This window comes from Dipteris shenzhenensis, chromosome 28 (genome assembly GCF_047967505.1).
Source record: "Dipteris shenzhenensis isolate YYH24624 ecotype China chromosome 28, Dip_SZ_1.0, whole genome shotgun sequence".
Classification (NCBI taxonomy): domain Eukaryota; kingdom Viridiplantae; phylum Streptophyta; class Polypodiopsida; order Gleicheniales; family Dipteridaceae; genus Dipteris; species Dipteris shenzhenensis.
The window spans coordinates 10,528,067-10,548,528 of NC_141623.1; the positions used below are offsets into that span (position 1 = coordinate 10,528,067).

The window sequence follows — 20,462 nt, forward strand, 5'->3', positions numbered from 1 at the left end:
CCTTCCCCTTCCCTATTGACCCTTGTGCTCTCCTTGTCCTTCTTCTCACCTCTCACCTCATCGCACCTACGCCCCCTCTTACAAGCTGTTCCCACGCAGCTGGGTAGCTGGGGCCCAGCTACCCAGCTACCCAGCTGAGGCCACCGGTGCTCAAGCGAAAAGACTACGCCAATGCACTCCCTTGGGTGGGAATAGCTTCTTAGCCATAGTTTGAAAGATTAAACTAAAGTTTTGAGAAATCCTCCTATGCAAGAGCAAAGGTTAAAGAAGAGACCGTTCTAGAACTCGAAGTATGTAGTAGAAAAAGCTAATAAGAGTAATAGAGAGCAAAATAGTGGTGTTGGTAGCCGCCATGGATCCTCGGCTTGCTCGCTTCTTCTTTGGAGACGACGGTTCCTCCTCGCCCTTCCTCCCCTTCCTCCCTTCCTCCTTCGCCGATGCTCAGGTCGATTGGCTTGAGACCCCTCACGCCCACGTCTTCAAAGCTAACCTCCCAGGTTTTCGTTCCCTCCCGGTCTTTCGTCTGATGTTTTCTCTTTTTGGAAAAGGCCATTACGCCGTGTTTCCTTGACGAAATGACACGGAATATGGGTCACTGGGGCTTTCGTGGCAGCTACTGGGCTTTCGTGGTGTATGCAAAATGCCCATCTTAGGCTTTTAAGGATGTTTCTCCTGCAAACAGGGTTGTGTGGTCTTTGACATGATTTCTAGGTACATAGCCCTATATGTGAATTGAATTTGAGACCTGTTCTGTTAGAAAACGTGGGTAGGAACTTCTGCTATTTTCTGCTCGATCGGAGACGATGTCACTGAAAATTTTATTTTCCTGCAGGCTTAAAAAAAGACGAACTCCAAGTGCAAATACAGGATGGGAATGTCTTGCAGATCAGTGGTGAATACAAAAAGCCCGAGGATAAGGTTCCTGTGAAATGGCATAGCTCGGAGAGACCCCAAGGAAGGTTTGCTCGTGACTTCCAGCTACCTGACAACATCCGGGTGGATGATGTGAAAGCCCATGAAGAAAACGGAGTTCTGACTGTCACTATTCCCAAGAAACAGGCTGTAAAGCCTGTCGTCAGAAGGGTTCCCATCACAAGCAAGCTTTGAAGGAGAGCCCTATAAAACTGTAAGCTGTCATTTGCAGAAGTCAATGTAAGATCTTATAGTTTATCGAGATGCATCTCTGTCTCTCTCTCTCTCTCTCTCTCCCCCCCCAAAAAAAAAAAACAAAAACAAAAGATGCATGCATACTTGAACATGCACACAGAACTTGTTGTCGTTTAATATGTGCGCATCATTGTTCTTCATCTATGCGGTTTAGATATGAAATGTGCAGTTGATTATCATCTATATGGATCCATGTGGATGACAAATTATTTGTAGTGTCATGAGTATGGTCATTGAATCTGCACATTTTGCTATACATATATATGTTTAGCATAGGATTGTTGGATGGGTTCGAGTGTTGCAGCAGGACACTTTTGGCCATAGTCACCTGGTTGCCTTTTCGCTTCTCATGTGCCATGATCAGCGGTATTCAGGGTGGATTATCCCAAAAGGCTACTCATTTGTTTAAGAGATTTTGAAATCTTTCGAAACTCAAATGGAAGCTTACCCTTGGGTACCAATGAGGACATAAGCGTAGCTTTGCTTGCTATGTTAATTTTAAGTATTATTTCTCTAATTTTATCTAGAGTTGCTTACAAACGCCCTTCTTTCCTTTGTTCTTTGTTTATTTTATATAAAGAAATTATACTTTTAAGATTAGATATATTCTAATCTTAAGAAGATATATATTTATTTAGAGCATGTTGATGTTCTATGTTATCATTAAGCAAGTAGTTCAAGTTTAAGTTGGCCATTTCAATACAAAAGTTGATACGTAAGCTCTGTTATGAATCATCTTGTGTAAGCCAGCTCTTCAAGATCTGAAAGAAGCCTTTCCGTAATTGGTTGAGCCTCTTAAGCAGGGCGAGATTGGTGGCTATAGATTGCTCTAACTTTGTAAATCCACATCATCAAGGCTATACCCCAACTCCTCACTTTTATTTTGGCTTTCCTTTTTGTGTTGATGGTCAACTTGAATGACAAACATGATTCGAAAAGGAAATAAATGCTTTTATGAAAGTTGCAATATGCCATTCTTGGTATAATTGCAACGTACATTCCAATTTGGAAATTATGATAAAGAGGATTTGGAAGGAAATAAATATTGAAGGAGACAACTTAATTATTGGGGAATGCAATTCATGTTGTGATTGTAACTCGATAGATATAAGGAGAAGGCATTTGGAAAGAAGGTTTGAGATGTGATGTTTAAAATGCAAAAAAGCATGTGTATTGATGGATTTGTCGAATAGTGGAACAATGAAAGCTGTCAAATTTCCAAAGGTGCGTAGGAGTTCTCACAACACTTTAGTTCTTGTTGTCAGTCGCAGCAATAATTTTCCCTAAGTTTTTTAGTAATGCTTGCTAAAGTTATTTGTAAACTTACTATAACTCTCAGCAACAATGGTTTTGGAAACATCACCATGTACAAAAGTATGTTTTGATAAACACAGATGTGGGCTTTTGTATTGGAGTTGTATTACATGGAATGAATTGAGCATCTTTAGGAACCTGCCAATAATTGTCTATACCACGTCATGTCTTTGGGGGGATAGTGTAACAAACTCCATTGGAATGTTCTCCCAAGGTGTTTCTGGAATTGGCAATGGTTGTAATAATCCTCGTGTTTTTTTTCGATTGTACGTAGCTTTTTTGGCAAATTGGACAAAGATGCCACATATCGAAAAACATCCTTTCGAATATGAGGCCAATAAAAGTAAATCAATTTTTACTTGATGCGAAAAACATAACCTTAAATAAAAGTGGATAGGGACGTTTCTCCATTCCCTCTCCCTCATGTTCTTGGCAACACAAATGCAATTTAGATTCCAAAGATATCCATCATGCAAATAGTAATCTTTTGTTCCATTGCCTTATCTCAAATTTTTCTTACACGAAAGAAATCTAGATCTTCTTTGTATGTACATTTTTCATGGTAGCAAATTCTTCATGATGAGCTTCTTAGATGGCATGAGCCTATGGCCTTTGAGAAAGAGCTTTTGCTACAATATTTTATCTTTACCAAGAGAATATTGAATCTAAAAATTAAATCCGCAAAGAAAGTTTACCCACTTCATGTGTGTCTCCCTCACCAATTGGTTGTGTAATAAAGTAATGCACATGTTGATGGTTAGTCTAAATAAGAAAACAACTCTCCCAAAATATAATGCTTGCAAACTCAAAGTGCATGTCACTATAAGTAATTATTTTTCATACACATCAAAATGAGCTATAATCTTCTAACTGTATGCTTTTTCCCTTGACCTTCTCCTTTTCTTGCTCTTTCCTTGGGTTGAGTTGTGTTTTCTTGGTTGGTTGTCTTGAATTTCCTATCTTCTTCAACCTTCCCTAGGCTTCTAAGAGCTCTTAACCCATCAGGGTAATTTTTGGTTTGAAATCAACTTCAACATTAGCCTTCAAAGACTTAAAAAGATCATACACATCTTTATTTTCTTGCTCCCATTTTGGCACCTCATCATTACTATTTCTCATGGGCAATTCCTCATCAACATCAGATTCAACAAGCTTTGTCTTGTCCAAGAGCTAGAGTGATCTCTTCTTTGTGCGCATAAACTTCTTTAGGGTAGGAGATGGCCTCTTTAACGCTTGGCATTGCGATTTCGAGTGTTGAATATAGCTACAAGGAGACACTGACTCAACACTTTCTTCTTCAAACAAATACAACACAAGCAATCGTAGGATGACTTAAGGCTACAGTTTCAAGTTTCACCAAATAAATCAACAGACAAAACTTGGGCTTTGATATCTATCAGAACCATGCTTATCCAAGGATTTATTTAATTAGAAAAATAGACTTATAACCATGAACCAAAATTAAACCACCTTATTACATTCATTGAAGAATTGTAAAGCTGAAAATAAAAGAAAAGTTGAATATAGAAAACGCAAGGCCATGTGGGGTGCAAACAAAGATCATTCCTTGCTAGAGCTCAAACATCTGGCATATTTTTGTATTCCAATAGTGTTAACAAGGTTATTCCAAGCTGTACACCTAGAGTTGCTTTTCCATTGCATGTATGGAGTGATACTGATCGAACTGACCATGTAGATGAGGAGGAGAAATACTGGGATGCTAATCTTGTACCCTACTCAATATATTTCGATACATTGATGGGTTCATGAGTGTTAAGACACTTAGAATGAAGGGTGACATTAAGGGTAGGACTAATCATATGCTTGTGGACAGTGGGAGCGCACATGTAGAAGGGGGTTGTTGCCATAAAGATTTGACCATCGGTTGAGAGTTGAGGTTGCTAATGGACAACATATGATTAGCAAGATATGTCCCTGGAGTGCAAGGATTAACCTCTCCCATAATCATGACATTGCACCATATGTCATTGCCTCGTCGTTGCATTAGACATGGGTCTAATAGACATCATCTTAGGATATGATTGGATGAAATACCTAGGGGGGTTTTAATATGGGATTAAATTCCATGACTCTTCAATTTGAACATAAGCACAAAACAATGGTCATGTAGGGTTTAATAGCTCCAAAAATATAGATTATTTCAAAAAGGCAGTTGGCCTAAGATCTCAAGAAAGAAAGTTCCATTTATGCATTGACTATATTAGTGACTCAAATAGGAAGCATTCCGTAGGTGAAGGATGTGAAAATGCAACAACTACAGTAAGTCTTAGATTGTGCTAATATATTTGGATAATATGCCATGTTGATTACCTCCAAATAGAGATGTAGATCATGCCTTAATTTTGGAGACTAGTAATAAGCCCATAAACAAATCTCCACACTCTCTCTCTAAAATGGAATGGGAGGAAGGAGCAAGATAGGTATGAGAGTTGTTTGGGAAGAGTTTCATTTCTCTCTTCTTTTCCCCCCTCGAGTGTTGTCTTGTAAAAAAGGAAGATGGCTCCTACTACATGTTCATTGATTTTAGCAATCTCAACAAGGCCACTATAATAAATAGATTTCCAATTCCCAAGATTGATGATTAGTTGGATGAACTTAAAGTTTCTCAATTCTTCACAAAGATAGATCTGAGGTTAGGCTATCATTAAATCATCAGAATGAAAGAGGATGATGAGAAAAAAACATCCTTCCACATAGAAGGGGTTTGTATGAGTTCAAGATAATGGCATACGGGTTGATTGATGCACCAACCACCTTTCAAGAGCTCATGAACAGAATATTGCATCCACGTCTCTTTTGATATGTGCTTGTTTTCTTTGATGACATCCTCATTTATAGAAAAAGCAAATAAGAGCACATTGAGCATGCCAGACAAGTGCTAGAAAGGTTGAGATTGCATCAAATCTAGCCAGCATATGTACTTTTATCATAGGCAATGTTGAATTTTTGGGCCACATTGTGTGAAAAGCTAGGATTTGGGAGGACCTTGCAAAGGCAAAATGCATGAGGGAGTGGCTGCAACTAGTAAACCCCACTCAACTAAGAGGTCTTTTTGAGTCTTGACTCCTAAAGGCAATTTATACGTAAACTTGCAAAGGGGGCAGATCCTCTTATGGACCTCTTGGAGAAGATGACTTTTTGTGTGGTCAAAGGAACTCAGTTTTTAAGACCTAAAATGGGCCCATTCATTGTGGAGGTAGATGTTGGTGGGAAAGGCTTGGGGGTTGTAAGACTTCTCATGAAGTTTGATGCCGAGGAACTCACCTACCATGTTTATGATCATGAAAGTTTGGCCATACAACATGCCTCCTAAAAGTGGCATCAATACTTGACAAAATATGAAGAGGGGAGAGGAGAAGAGTGGAGATGAGGAGAGAGGGCACAGCTAGAGAGCACACCACAAATGACTAACTGTACACTAGATTTAGTTGAAAATGTAGAATATATACAAACCCATTTAGGGTTAGGGTTAGGGGATCTAGCCCTTTCCTTTATAGCTCTCTATAAGGTTAGTGCTATGCACATATCATACATGATGGTGCTATGCACACGTGATCACATGAGGTTGAGCGTGAACTCTCAACACCTTCCCTCAAGATCAACATCATGAAGTAAGCCTTCCCTCAAGATGATGATTCTGGGGAATCGAAGAAGGACTAAACATTACATTCCATCACACCCCTTTAATGGGAATGTCCTTCCTCTCCGTTAAACCAAGAGCTAGTCGGTGTTTCTCGAATAGCTCTTTACCGAGTGGTTTGGTAAAGATATCTGCAACATTCTCTTTGCTATCACAATGCTATAGTGTGATGTCACCAAGTAACACTCTTTCTCTGATGAAGTGCTCTCTGACATCAATGTGCTTTGTCCTAGTGTGATATACGGGATTCTTGGCCAATGCTTGAGCCGATTGATTATCACAATATATTGTTGTTGGCTTTGACTCATCAAATTAATCTGTTTCTGACAATAGTCTTCTGAGCCATATAGCCTTACATGCACCTATAGTGAGTGCTCTATATTCTGCTTCAGTCGAAGACAAAGAAATAGTTGGTTGTTTGTTTGACAACCATGATATAGCACCTTGACCAAGGAAAAATGCATATCCCTGTGTCGATCTCCTGGTCTCATGATCTCTGGCATGGTCACTGTCACAGTATCCATGCAATCATAGATGACTTCCTCTGTATTCTATCCCAAACTGTCTTGTACCTTTGATGTATCTCAAGACTCTTTTGGCTGCATTCCAGTGAGATTGTTTTGGATTTGCCATAAACTGTGCAAGTGAGCTTACTGCATAACAAATATCTGGCTGAGTGATAATCAGATATATAAGAGATCCAATGAGCTGCCTGTAGTACCTGTCATTGACTGTAGGCTTTTCTGAATCTTTAGTAAGTTTCAAACTATGTTCCATGGGAGTGGCTGCAATCTTGCAATCTGCCATATGAAACTTCTTCACGAGACTGTTAACATACTTGAGCTGACTCATAAATGTGCTATCTGAATCTCTCCAGAGTATGATTTGCATTGGACTTCATGTATCCCAGATCAACAAAATACTTGTTGATTTTGCTATACCAACTTCTAGGTGCTTGCTTTAAGCCGTAGAGACTCTTCTTGAGATGGCAAACCTTATTCTCCTTTCCTGGTTCAACATAACTTGCTGGTTGTTGCATGTAGACTTCCTCATCTAGGTAACCATTGAGAAATGCATTCTTGACATCGAGGTGATACACATTCCATCTGCTGAGTGTCGCTAGTGATATTAAGAACTGTATGGAATCCATCTTTGCTACTGGAGCATAAGTCTCATCATAATCATGACCATATTGCTGTGCAAATCCTTTTGCAACTAGTTTGGCTTTGTATCATTGAATACTGCCATCTGGATTGTACTTCACTTTGTATACCCATTTGTTTGCTATGGCCTTCTTTCTTGGTGGAAGGTCACATAATTCCTAAGTAATATTCTTATACAAAGCATCCATTTCTTCATTCATAACAGTTTGCCATTCTGGCTTGTCTACTGCATCTTCGAAGTACACTGGCTCTTCTATAGCCATGATGATAGTCATAAGAGCATAGTTGGTGGTTTCCACTTGAATTGCTTTGCCTTTTTGACCATATGTCTATCTGGCTGGAGGTCTACTTTCCCTAGTAAACCATCTGAGCTACTGTGGCTCTGCTTGGGGTGTTACTACTGGCAATTCTTGCTCTTCTTCATCAACCTGTTCTGTAGATGAATGTGAAGTCGATGCTTCTATCTCCTGTGTAGGTGAGGTTTTCCATTTTGATTCTTCATCAAAGATTACATCTCTGGAGATAAAGACCTTGCGGTTGATGGGATCATACAATTTGTATGCTTTGCTTTCTTTACTATAGCCAACCATGATGCATTTGCGTGACTTCACATCTAATTTCCTGCGATGATCATCATGTATGTGGGCATATGCTATGCAACCAAATATGCGGAGATGCCCAATGTGTGGCTTGTGTCTAGTGAATGCTTCATAAGGAGTCATACCCTGTATCGGTTCGGTAGGAAGCTGATTAAGCAAATAGATCACAGTGGCTATTGCTTCTGCCCAATACTAATTCAAAAGATGCTTCTCACTAAGCATTGCTCTAGCACTGTCTGCTAAAGTCCCATTCTTCATTTCAGCTCTTGCATTCTGCCGAGGAGTATCTACACAAGTGAATTGTCTTCGAATTCCATGATTTCTGCAAAAGTTCATGAATGCTGAAGACATGTATTCACCTCCTCTGTCTGATCTCATGACTTTGATCTTTTTGCCTGTCTAGTTTTCAACCATGGCTTTGAATTCTTGAAATCCGAAAAACACTTTAGATTTCTCTTTCAGAAAGTAGACCCAACAATATCTGTTGTAGTTGTTGATGAAAGTCAAGTAGTAAAGTGAACCATTGATGTTGCGGTTCTGGGCATAACCCCATACATCTGTATGAATCAAATCAAGAATACCTCATACACGAGAGGTACTTCTGCCAAAGTTGGTTCACTTTTGTTTGCGAAGCAACATGCTTCGCAAACTTTACCAAGAAAATGTAGCTTCAGAATCCCAATTTCCATATTCTGATTCCTGAGATCTAGCAAGTACTTGAAGTTGACATGACCATATCTCTTGTGCCATTTTGCAGATAGTGGCATCTGCTATGGTTGAGCTGACATGACATGCTTATCTAGCTAGCATTCTGTATAAGTGTCCTTCCTTGACGCCTTTTGCTACTAGCTGACATCTTTTGGATTTGTCTCTAATAGTGCATTCATCTCTGTCGAAGATGACTTGATAATTGTGTTCTGTCATTTGACCTACTGACAAAAGGTTCTTGCTGACTTTCGGAACATAGAGCACATCTTTCACCAATCCTTTCGTACCAGTGAAATTATTCATAGGGATAACACCTATCCCTTAAACTGGATTCGGTGTATTGTCTACTGTGTAGATGAAATTTTTCTTACCTTCTAATGGTTTCATCTCTGTGAAACATTCCTGATGATTTTTCATGTGAGATGATGCACCGCTATCGATATACCAAGGATCCTGTTCCTCTTGGTCGACTTGATAGCTGAAATCCTCTTTGGGATTGTAATCAGTCCACCACGATGATTTCCTTTGTCGCAAAAATTCCCTCGATTACTGCTGGTGGACTGACCGGGCTAGATTCTCGTATCCCTCTCCTAGTCCATTTAGGATTACTTGAACCATTTATGTTGGGTTCATAGTCTCTCCTACTGCTGCAAGTTGATTGTTGTAGTCTTTTATCCGAAGTACATAAGCATGTCGGTTTTGCTGCTGTTGCAGAAACTCTAGTTGATTTGGTTTCTCAATGTGAGAATCTTGGATGTGTTCTTTGACTCATAGAGAGCTACGAACATATCCCATGCTCCTTTCGATGTCTTGATTGTGTTGAGCTGTCCTAGCATGACATCTTGCACATTCTATTTGATCAGATGATAGGCGTACTTGTCTTTCGTATCCCATTCTGCCTGAGCTTGGGCAATGGTAGGATCTGCTACTGGTGTGAAAACTACTTCTGTAGTTGTAGATCCCATTGTAGATCCCGTCGCTGGTGTTGTGACAATAGGTGCAGTAGAGCTACTGGTGGCTGGATCATCCAATGGTCTAGGTGTAGACCCATCGACATACTCCCATTTTTCTTGAAGTACAAGAATGGTCTCCATTCGGTATTTCCATGTACCGTAATTGGAGTTGTCTAACTTAGCAGATGCCTCCAGATTGAGGTTGGTAGTCATAGACATGGTGCAAAAAAAATGTACTCAAAGTGTCGTGAAAATATTTGTATAAATCAACTGCAAAAAAAAACACTGATTGTGCCAAGTGAAATCTCTAAACTGTCGGTGAAGAATTGCAATATATAAAATCTGATCTGATACAAGGCTTGTGGCAAATGATGCCAAGAATAGCCAAGAGGCTTTACAAGGCTGAAATGATGTGCACAGTGCCATGAAATAGCCATGTAGGCTTTACAATGGTGGCATGTGTGTGTGTGAAATCAAATGAAGTCTGCTCATTGAATTGATGAATGTCAAGTTTCAGGTAATGTAATGATGTGAAACCATATGTGAGCGTATGGACTGACTCCAAGTAGGTACTAGTCGGGAATTTCGGGCATGGCTTAGATTGGCAACTTGGGAAAATTCAAAGCATCCCCTCTATGGCGATCTAGTCTACTCTGATCTAGATCTATACCAACCGTCAATCGATGAAAGAACAACAAATAATTCCTTTTCTTTTGTTCTTTTTGAGTGCTGGGTCAGATGCGTCGATGTAGAGGCAAATGTGTGTGAAGGAAGTGGTTTTATCGACGAGGCTCAAATGTGAGTGTAATTTGCACCAAAATGTGCAAGTGATGTGACGACATGTAGAGCACAAAAAATGAGCGACTCTCCTTTTTGGAGCGCCCTCAAATTCTTCTTGGATCAAGAGATACGACGATCTAGGTGGAGGGGCAAAAGGAGTGCAAATGGTGCTCAATGATGATGTGTCATTGTGCCTAGCAAGAGGAGTGCCAGTGGAGCCCTGTGCTGAGGTGGCAGGAGTGGTCACATGTAGTGACTGTGGAGCACTGTGTGTGCCTGCAGAGGTCTAGTGTGCCATGTGGCAGTGATGATGTGGCAAATGATGATGTCAACAAAGATGATGTGGTAACTGACATGGCAATGATGACATGGCAATTGATGTGGCTATGTTGACTAACAACTGACGTGTCAATGATGACATGGCTAGATGATATGGCAATTGATGTGTCAGTGATGATGTGGTTGATGAGCTTGCAGGGTGACGTGGCCAGATGACATGGCCTGCTGACGTGGCCTACCACTGTGGCAGATGAAATGGCAAGTTGGCAGTGAGGATAAGGGTGCCACGTGTCAAAATTTTGACCACACCTTAACCGAGGTTAACTTGACCGGGTTAGCATGACTGTACCACTTAACTAAGGTCCAATCCAATCTACCACGTCTCGACTTCTAAGCCAATCTTGACCACTGACCACTTAACCCAGGGCCAATCTGCACCTGACTGTGGTTGAATTCTATCTACCACTTGTAGGAAGATTGAAGGCAGGAACATTGCAAGATATTGACGAAATCTGAGAGATTTTGTCGACGGAACTTCAAGGTGAAGGTGTGTTGTGGTCGTCGCTTGTGTTGTGCTTGTAGGGAGCTCCCTGAAGAGGCTGGTTGGAGTAGAGAGTTGCGATTATGTAGAGAGGAGCCATTTGTAGCGTGGGCAAGGCTTGGAGCATCCCGGTTATGTAGAGAGGTCTTCACGTGAGCTTGGCAAAAGGTGCACGTGTTGGAGGAGATCACCCGTGTTGGAGCGTAAGCTGAAGCTGTGCCTTCTATCGCTGTTGGAGCCTTGTAAGAGTGGCTTGTAGAGGGATCTAGCAATGGATCTATTGCGCTAGGTCATCATTAGAGGAGCTATGCCTACCAGTCATTGGTTTGGGAGGCGGCTTGCATGGAGCCAGGAGCATAAGGGCTGATGGGCTGGCGTCCCTCTGGTAGGAGGCGATCGTCTGCTGCAATTTACAAGGCTGGAGGCTATAGTTTCATCAGAGCTTTCCTCTAGTGCAGTCCCATTTGGACTAGCAGAAGGTTGTCGTAAGAGTGCTGGAGTAGTCAAGCCCTCGCTAGTGCTATAGTTCGGATAGAGGAGCCTTGAACCATCCGGTGGAGGCCGCCTATAGACGAGCATTGGAGTATGCTGTGGGAAGCTGCACCTCAGTCCCTTAGCTCGTTGAAGCCTTGACGGTGGCTCGTTGGGTTCATTGTAGAGTTCGTCAGAGCTATGCTTTGGTCGTGGCTAGTAGAAGATATGGAGACCATCATTGTGGAGTCGATTGCTGTAGGGAAGGCTTAGAGCCTTAGAGGTGTTGATGCAGACTTTACTGAAACGTTTGGAGAGGCAGCTCATTGGTGAAGGCTCTCTATAGTTCATTGCTTTGTTGCATGGAGAGTCAAGGTCATTGAAGCCTTGCTTCTTGAGTGGTGTGGAGGCCGGTGGCTCACTGTAGGTCGATGGTAGAGCCTTGCTTCCTGAGTGGTGTAGAGTCCCTCTAACACAACTCTCTCTCCAAACAAAGAATGAAGTCCAATAAAAGAACTATCTCTCAACAAGATTTCTCTCACTCGAACAAGGAAGAATTATGTCATCTCTCACAAACTCTCAAAGGAAATGAACGGAAATTCTCTCAAAGTGGACATAAATTCTCTCAACGAAAGTGAACACTGGAGAGAACTCTCAATCTCACAATCTCTCTCACACTCTCAAGAATCATAATGTCTCAGCGGAAGACAAGGGAGCTCTGATACCATGACAAAATATGAAGAGGGGAGAGGAGAAGAGTGGAGATGAGGAGAGAGGGCACAGCTAGAGAGCACACCACAAATGAGTAACTGTACACTAGATTCAGTTGAAAATGTAGAATATATACAAACCCATTTAGGGTTAGGGTTAGGGGATCTAACCCTTTCCTTTATAGCACTCTATAAGGTTAGTGCTATGCACATATCATACATGGTGGTGCTATGCACACATGATCACATGATGTTGAGCATGAACTCTCAACAGTATTTGCATGGGAGCAAATTCAATGTCAAACTTAATTACATAACACTCAAATTTTTCCTCACACTACCCAAATTGTTAGCCACAAAAAAGAGATGGCAGGATTAGTCAAGTCCTTGATTTTGACATTAAGTATAGGGAGGAGTTTTAAAAAATAAATAAATTGGGTCTTATATAGATATTATATCAGAATGTATAGAATTTACATCAATATATCTCTTCCCTAACAAGGCAAAATGGGAAGAAGTACATAAATAATTGATCATTAGGTCAGACCCAAAAGTCCATCCTAGCAGCTGAAAATATTGGCAGGATAGCAAGTGCCAACTTAAGCTCAGTCTTCATCACCCTTTTCTTCCTCCTTTTGGGCAAACGTGTCAAGCTTACAAAACACCTTGAGGAGAGCTATACTCGGGATAGTAGGGGGCAAACAAAGGCATTGATTGGCTCTGGCCCTTCATTATAAAATAGCATGTGAAATCGATGGTAGATTGGTAGCTTCATCCACAGTTTAAGTAGCATCAGAAGTCGCAAGAACCTTAGTAGATTCATATCGCACTTCGTAAGTTGCACTTTAAGGATCATCAAGACAAGAAGAATCTTTACATACTGAGTACAATGAAGTAGCTATGGAGATGGGTCATAAGATCCTAGCACAGAAGGAGAATGCCCAATAGATGAACCTCAATATGGACATATCTTCCTCCTTGTCAATGCTCCTACAGAGATTCCTATAGAATCTTATAAGACCCATAAAATTTAAAACCACTCCTTTATAGATATAGGAGGGAGTTCAATGCTTTCATTTAAGTAGAACAACAACAAAGGATGAATTTTACGTAGCCAAAACTTGGTGATAATCCTAGAATCTCTATCAGATGCCCAAAATCCAGCCAATAGAGCGGGTTGAAATTGAACTCATGCTTTCTTCACCCTCTTACCATGAAGGCACTCTCACGATCAATTCCATAGGAACTTAAACCCAAAATCAAGGTCTAGTGTAAAACATAGAGAAATCATCATATATCCTAATAAAAGCTATTCCAATAGCGTCAATCAATAACCAACAATGAATCCATCACCCAAAAAGATCCCACATGGTGCCAAATTCCATAGAACCACTAATCCAAAAGTGACCATCAATTTTTCAAGTATGAAACTATGTCCTAAAGTCAAAAAAGTGTTAGCTAAAGAGGAGAAAAGCTCCAATTGAATTTCTAAATGATGTAATAATTTATCCAAAGCTTTGGAACGAGGCTTTTGATTAAATTGTAGCTGATAAGGGATACTTTTTGTTAATTGCAATGCCCCTGGAAGAAATCTTTCAATTTTTATATCTCAAATATGTGCCAAACTTCTAGAAAGCTAAAAATTTTGTTCTAGCTCCACCTATCTTTGAAAAACTAGAATGAGATTGATAATAGTGAAGGAAAGAGATAAAAACTGAACGTAGAAGGTGCAAGAAATTGCAAAACCATCAAGCAAAAGAGTCTTTTTTTTTCCTATTGCTAACCATAATATTATAAATGGTCCCTCTTCCCCTCCCCCTTTAGGATGTCCCTTCTTCTTTAATACCCCTTCACAAGTGGTCCCCACCCCCTTCACAAGTGGTCCTTCCCCCTCTCCCCAATCTCATATGTCTCTCTCTTTAAGGCCCCCTACCCGATGTTATCCTTTAATTGAAACTCCTCCCCTCCTCCCTTTATCCCTTACTTTAATCATGCCCTTGCCCTCTTCCTTTTCACCCCTCTTCTTTTCTCCACAACTTATTAATAGGAAATTTGATATAAAGTTCTCTAGGGGCATGTATTGGCTGGGTTGACCCTTTTGTAGAAAGGTGCCACTATCATGTTAAGATGGTGAATCCTAAAAATGCAAGAACAATGGATATTATTGAATTGATGAAGACCAATGCATTAGATTTGTAGAATATGTTCAGCCAAAAGTGTAAGTCTTGTAAGAAAGGAATAACACAAAACACCACGTGTGATTAGTAAGTATATGCACAAGAAATAAATAAAGATTACCTATAGAAAGTATAGTAGTAACGTCCATCGGTAGGTATGTTACATGCATGATTAAAAGGATCTACCTGCCTTGTTTTCCATGCTTCCAACCATATCAGAAAGCAAAATGCCATATATGATGCCTTTTGGCATCTTGATGCAAAGACAGAAGGCAAGCCTAATGTTGTAGCAAAAAAATCAAACATTAAACAACTACTAGAGCCATCATGGATAGCATGTAGTGGGTGAATCTATTATTTAAGTGTGGAAGGAAATGGACTCCTGGGCATAGGGAAGCATGCAAAATGATGAAGATTGGGACATCCAAACTAAGCATGATCATAGAGCTCTTTGATGATGAAGATGAGTTGGTGGATACTCTCGAGATCCTTGACATGACTCATGAGGAGACAAGTGGAGCACACCACTAAGGACAAACGCCAAATGCTAGATCACCAAGTCTCATGTGCAACCATAAAAAACATGCTATGAGATGTGTCATTCTGATGCGTACATACCCGATGGGCATGATACTTTGCACATGTGAAAATACCACCTATTTTGAGGTGCATGTATAGTAGCATGCCCATTGAATATGCTTTGAATAGTCAAAGTCACCACAAACCGTGTTTTTTACCAAGTGTTATGCACAACTGTAAAAAAATATGCTTTGGGGTGTGTCATTCAATCGTGCACATACCTGATGGACAGATACTTTGCAAAAATGCCAATGTTACCTATTTTGAGGCACATGCAAAGTATAGTGCCCATATGATATCTTTTGGATGGTCGACTTTGGCATAAACCCTGTTTTTCACCAAGTGATGCACAACCATAAAAAAACACGCTCTGAGGTATATTATGTAAAGAAAGAGGGAGAGAGATAGGAGACTCAAGTTCAGCTTTCTTCACAACACACAAAAGAGAGAGGACACAAGGTTGGAGGGTGAAGCCTTTCTTCACTTTTGCACACAACAACAATACAATAGAAGAGGGAAATACCCTATATGTCAAAACCTAGAATACGTGGTTCATATGTGAACCCAAACCAAAACATACGTGGTAGTCTAACTACACCACAAGTACAACTAACATAGGCGGTGACATAAATGATAGTCATCCAGGAGATATGTCGGGGATAGAGCTTGATATCTCAACACTCCCCCTCAAGCTCAAATCCATCTCACGTACACCAAGCAAGCTCCTAAATCTGCGAAGCTTCTCGGTACCCAATGCCTTTGTAAAGATATCAGCCACCTGCTCCTCAGTGCTGACATAGACAAGATCAATCTCACCAGCTAGAACCTTCTCTCTCACAAAGTGATAATGCACCTCAATGTGCTTCGTTCTAGCATGATAAACTGGGTTATTAGCAAGCATGATGCTGCTAATGTTGTCACAATGAATGACAACTGCTGCATGAACTGACTGTCCCATATCTGCAAGTAGCTTCCGTAACCAAGCTACCTCACATGCAGCCATTGCTGCACCCCTGTACTCAGCCTCTGTGCTCGACAAGGCAACTGTTGGCTGCTTCGTGCTGCTCCAACTGATGGCACCACTCCCAAGGGAAAACATAAAACCACTAGTAGATCTCCTGTCTGAGACACTACCAGCCCAGTCAGCATCTGTGTATCCATGTACCTGTAATGCACACCCAGCTTCATAAAACAGTCCATAATGCAATGTGGACTTCACATACCGCAGTATGCGCCTAGCCGCATCCAAATGTGGCTTCCTCGGTGCCTGCATAAACTGACTCACCAGCCCCACAGCATAGCTCAAATCTGGTCGGGTTATAGTCATGTAAATCAAGCTACCTACTATGCGCCTGTACATAGTAATATCTTCAAGAAGCTCACCTGACTCTGCATTGAGCTTCACATTCTGCTCCAATGGAACAGAGATAGGCTTACAGCCTGTCATCCCATATTTGGACAGCATGTCCAAACCGTATTGCCTTTGCAACAGCCATATCCCTCTCGGGGATCTAATAACCTCAATGCCCAAGAAGTAACGCAGCTCTCCCAAATCCTTCATCTCAAATTTCTGCTTCAACAGCATCTTCACTTCATTAATGTCTGCATCACTATCACCTGTAATAATCAAGTCATCAACATAGATGACTATAAGCACAATCCCTCTGTTTGTCCTTTTCACATAAAGTGAAAAATCTGAATTGGAAATCTGAAATCCAATAGTGACAAGATATTGCCCTATCTTGTCTGACCATGCCCTCGGCGCCTGTTTTAAGCCATACAAGGCTTTGCGCAACCTGCATACAAAATCGGGGTGTGCTTTATCCTCATAACCTTCTGGCTGCATCATATAAACCTCTTCCTGCAAGTCACCATGCAAGAAGGCATTTTTCACATCCATCTGATGCAAAGACCATCCCTTTGCAGCAGCCATAGCAATTACTGCTCTCACGGTTGCCATCCTTGCAACTGGGCTGAAAGTTTCCTCATAGTCAATTCCATATGTCTGTGCAAAACCTTTGGCAACCAATCTTGCCTTGTACCTGCTAACAGACCCATCAGCATTGTGCTTTACTTTGTAAACCCACTTGCAGCCAATAGCCTTCTTATCATGAGGCAAAGGCATCAAATCCCAAGTGTGGTTTGCATCCAAGGCAGCCATCTCTTCATCCATAGCTGCTTCCCAATTTTTATGCCCTGCTGCATCCTCAAAACATGTGGGCTCTGGCTCCTCTAGAACCTTGACCATATAAGCATAGTGATGTGCTGTATACCCATCATATCTCAGCCTGTCAACTGGATACTTAATACGAGTGGACCTCCGTACAACTGGATCAGTTGCAGGAGTCTTTAAATCATGCCTGCTTTTCCTTGCACCAGGTGTAACAACAGAAGGAATCCCAAGTTCCTCATCAAGGCTCATTTCAGAGCCGCTTGATTCTCCATCAACATGAGAGCTACCAGCAGACACATCAAACACTGGAGTATGGTCCACTTTTTCTTTTCCCTTATGTGATACCTGCACAACACTATCAGGACTGCCATGTGACGATTCACTAGATCTCAATCTCCCTGTCCATGCATTAGATCCACTAGTAGAGGACTCTCTGGGTCCACTCAAGGCTTGAGATTGCTGCTCTGCATTTATTGCAGCATTCCCATTTCCTGCATCTGCATCTCCTACCATAACAGTTGGTGCATACCAGCTGCTCATTTCATCAAAAACAATATCTCTGCTCACTTGCATTTTGCGAGTGGAAGGGTTATAACAGCGATACCCTTTCTGGTGCTGAGCATATCCAATAAAGATGCATTTTTCTGCCTTTGGATCCAGCTTGGTTCTCTTCTCATCAGGAACATGAACATACGCTATGCAACCAAATACCTTCAAGTGAGAAATATCTGGTTTTTGGCCTGTATACATTTCTTCAGGCGTCATGCCATGGACAGCTGCAGTGGGGGTTCTGTTCATAATATAAACAGCAGTTGCTACTGCTTCAGCCCAAAAATAATCAGGCATGTTTTTCTCATTTAGGATCGCCCGTCCTACTTCTGCAATATGCCTGTTCTTCCTTTCTGCAACCCCATTCTGCTGAGGGGTAGACCTGCATGAGTACTTCCTTTGAATTCCCTGTTCTTTCAGATATTCACAAAATTCTTCTGAAAAGTACTCTCCCCCTCCATCAGATCTTAGCACTTTAATATGCACACCTTTCTCTTTTTCAACCATGGCCTTAAAAGCCTTGAAATGGCTGAACACTTCACTTTTGTGCTTCATAAAATAAATCCACACCTTCCTAGTGTAGTCATCAATAAACGTCACATAATAATGGCATCCACCAATAGAAGCAGCTTTGGTTGTCCAAACATCTGAATGGATCACTTCCAAAGGTCTTCTGCTCACCTTAGCATTTTTGGGAAATGCATGTCTGGCCTGCTTACCCATTTGGCATGCTTCACATACCTTTTGCATTCCCTCAACTCTGAATTTAGGCAAACCTACAACAATGTTTTTCGTTTGCATAGATTTCAGCCTTTGTATATTCACGTGCCCAATGCGCTTGTGCCATATCTCAATATCTGCAATGACACCTCTCCCATGCGCAAACATAGCAGCTTTCACCTCAGGCATATCAACATCCAAGGTGAACATTCTTCCATTTTTGTTGCCTTTCGCAACCAAGCGGCATTTATTTTTCAGGTCTTCAACAAAGCATCCATCAGGATTAAATCTAACCTGCAGACCTTGCTCAACCATCTGGCCAACTGAAACCAGGTTCTTAGTGATTTTTGGAACATGAAGTACATCTGCCAAGTACTTTGTTTTGCCATCCTGCATAGCCAATGGCACTTTACCAACTTGCGTAATTGGGTGCGCAGTATCATCACCTGTTTCAACATAACCTGGCTTATCCAAATTTCTGACATCATGAAACCACTCACCATGACTGGTCATGTGGTTAGAGGCACCTGAATCAACATACCAAACATCATTGCAAGCTGCAGCATCTCCTGACATGGAGTTAACCATATGCTGCATCACAAAAAGGTGCTCATTTCTGTCGTCACCATGCCCACTTGATGATGCATAGTTGCTTTGCTGCAACTTCCCACTTTTGATGTCATTCTGCTTTTTATAGCATGTATTCTCCTTGTGTCCAGGCTTTCCACAATAATAGCATTCTGTGCTGCTATTTACTTGCTGGTTCCTTTGCCATGAACCACGGCCTCTTTGGCTCCCCCTGCCTCTAGAACTACCACGTCCTCGTCCATAGGACTGGTTTTCCTGTTGTTGCTGTTGGTTCTGATTTCCTGCACGGCCACCAGAACGGCCTCTTCCTCTACCCCTGCCTCTACCTGTATTCGAGTAGAAAGCAGTCTCTTGAGAAGTTGAGGTGGCTGAACCACCATTCCTTTGCTCTTCACTCAGCAAGAGAGCAATAAGTTCTTGAAAATCAGGAAATGTTTCACGGACTCCAATGGATGTCCGAAATTGTGCATAATCTTTCCCAAGACCATTCAAGGTCACGGACACTAAGTCCTCATCATCAACAGGTGCTCCAATGGAGGCAAGAGAATCTGCAAGGCCTTTCACCTTCAAGGAATACTCATTTATATTCAGATTTTTCCTTTGCACATTGTGCAACTCCTGCTTTAGCTGCATCTTTCGTGCTTTGGTATTTGTGCTATACAGCTTCACCAATGTATCCCATGCCTCCTTAGGCGTCTCTAGATCCTGTATATGCACAATCATAGAATCTGAAATGCTAACGGACAGCCAATACAGGCATTTTCTGGCTTTTTCATGCCATTCTTTAAAGGCCTTCAATTCAGCAGGAGTGGGAGCAGCACCCAAAACTGGTTCTGCAGTTTCACCACTGATGTAATCCCAAACTCCCTTTCCCATAAAGAAGTTTGTCATCCTGAACTTCCATGCTTGGAAGTTGTTCTTGTCAAGCTTCTCACTGACAATGGTAGATAGATTCTCAGACATTTTACAAATCACGAATTGCAACAGCAACCTGTAAACACAGCAAATGCCTCAGAAGAGCAAATAGCAAAACTTCTGCAAAGAGCCTCACAGGGGCAGATCTGCAACACTGACGAAAGTGGTATTTCACCACACAGTCACTTCCTCGTGACGATTTTGCATCAACAGGCAACAGGCATGAATCTGCAACTCCCAATATCTCTGCACGTAGGCATATGATGCAATTTCTGTGGCACCTTTCCACCGACAAGCCGCGCGGTGGTCGCACAGCAAAAACAGGGCCTTTTTCTGAGTGCCTGTGAAGAACTTCCGCCTTCAAAACGGGCCCCGAAACGGCCTCAAATCAGAAAAATAAAGTCACCAAGGGCTT

General features: G+C 41.4%; 1 protein-coding gene across 1 annotated transcript; it reads left to right on the forward strand.

The window, feature by feature from the left end:
• The first annotated feature begins 267 nt into the window (after window positions 1-267).
• On the forward strand, window positions 268-1,174 carry LOC147883158 (17.9 kDa class I heat shock protein-like). Its single transcript, XM_087399352.1, has 2 exons — window positions 268-497; window positions 833-1,174. The coding sequence occupies exons 1-2, from the start codon at window positions 353-355 to the stop codon at window positions 1,105-1,107; spliced, it is 420 nt and encodes a 139-aa protein (XP_087255478.1). The 5' UTR covers window positions 268-352; the 3' UTR covers window positions 1,108-1,174.
• Window positions 1,175-20,462: the final 19,288 nt, after the last annotated feature.

What these genes read in the sequence shown, in the direction of transcription:
- LOC147883158 (XM_087399352.1), top strand. Translation starts at nt 353, where the DNA reads ATGGATCCTCGGCTTGCTCGCTTCTTCTTTGGAGACGACGGTTCCTCC. An exon ending in CTTCAAAGCTAACCTCCCAG is followed by an intron (nt 498 to 832) that starts GTTTTCGTTCCC and finishes ATTTTCCTGCAG; the next exon opens with GCTTAAAAAAAGACGAACTC.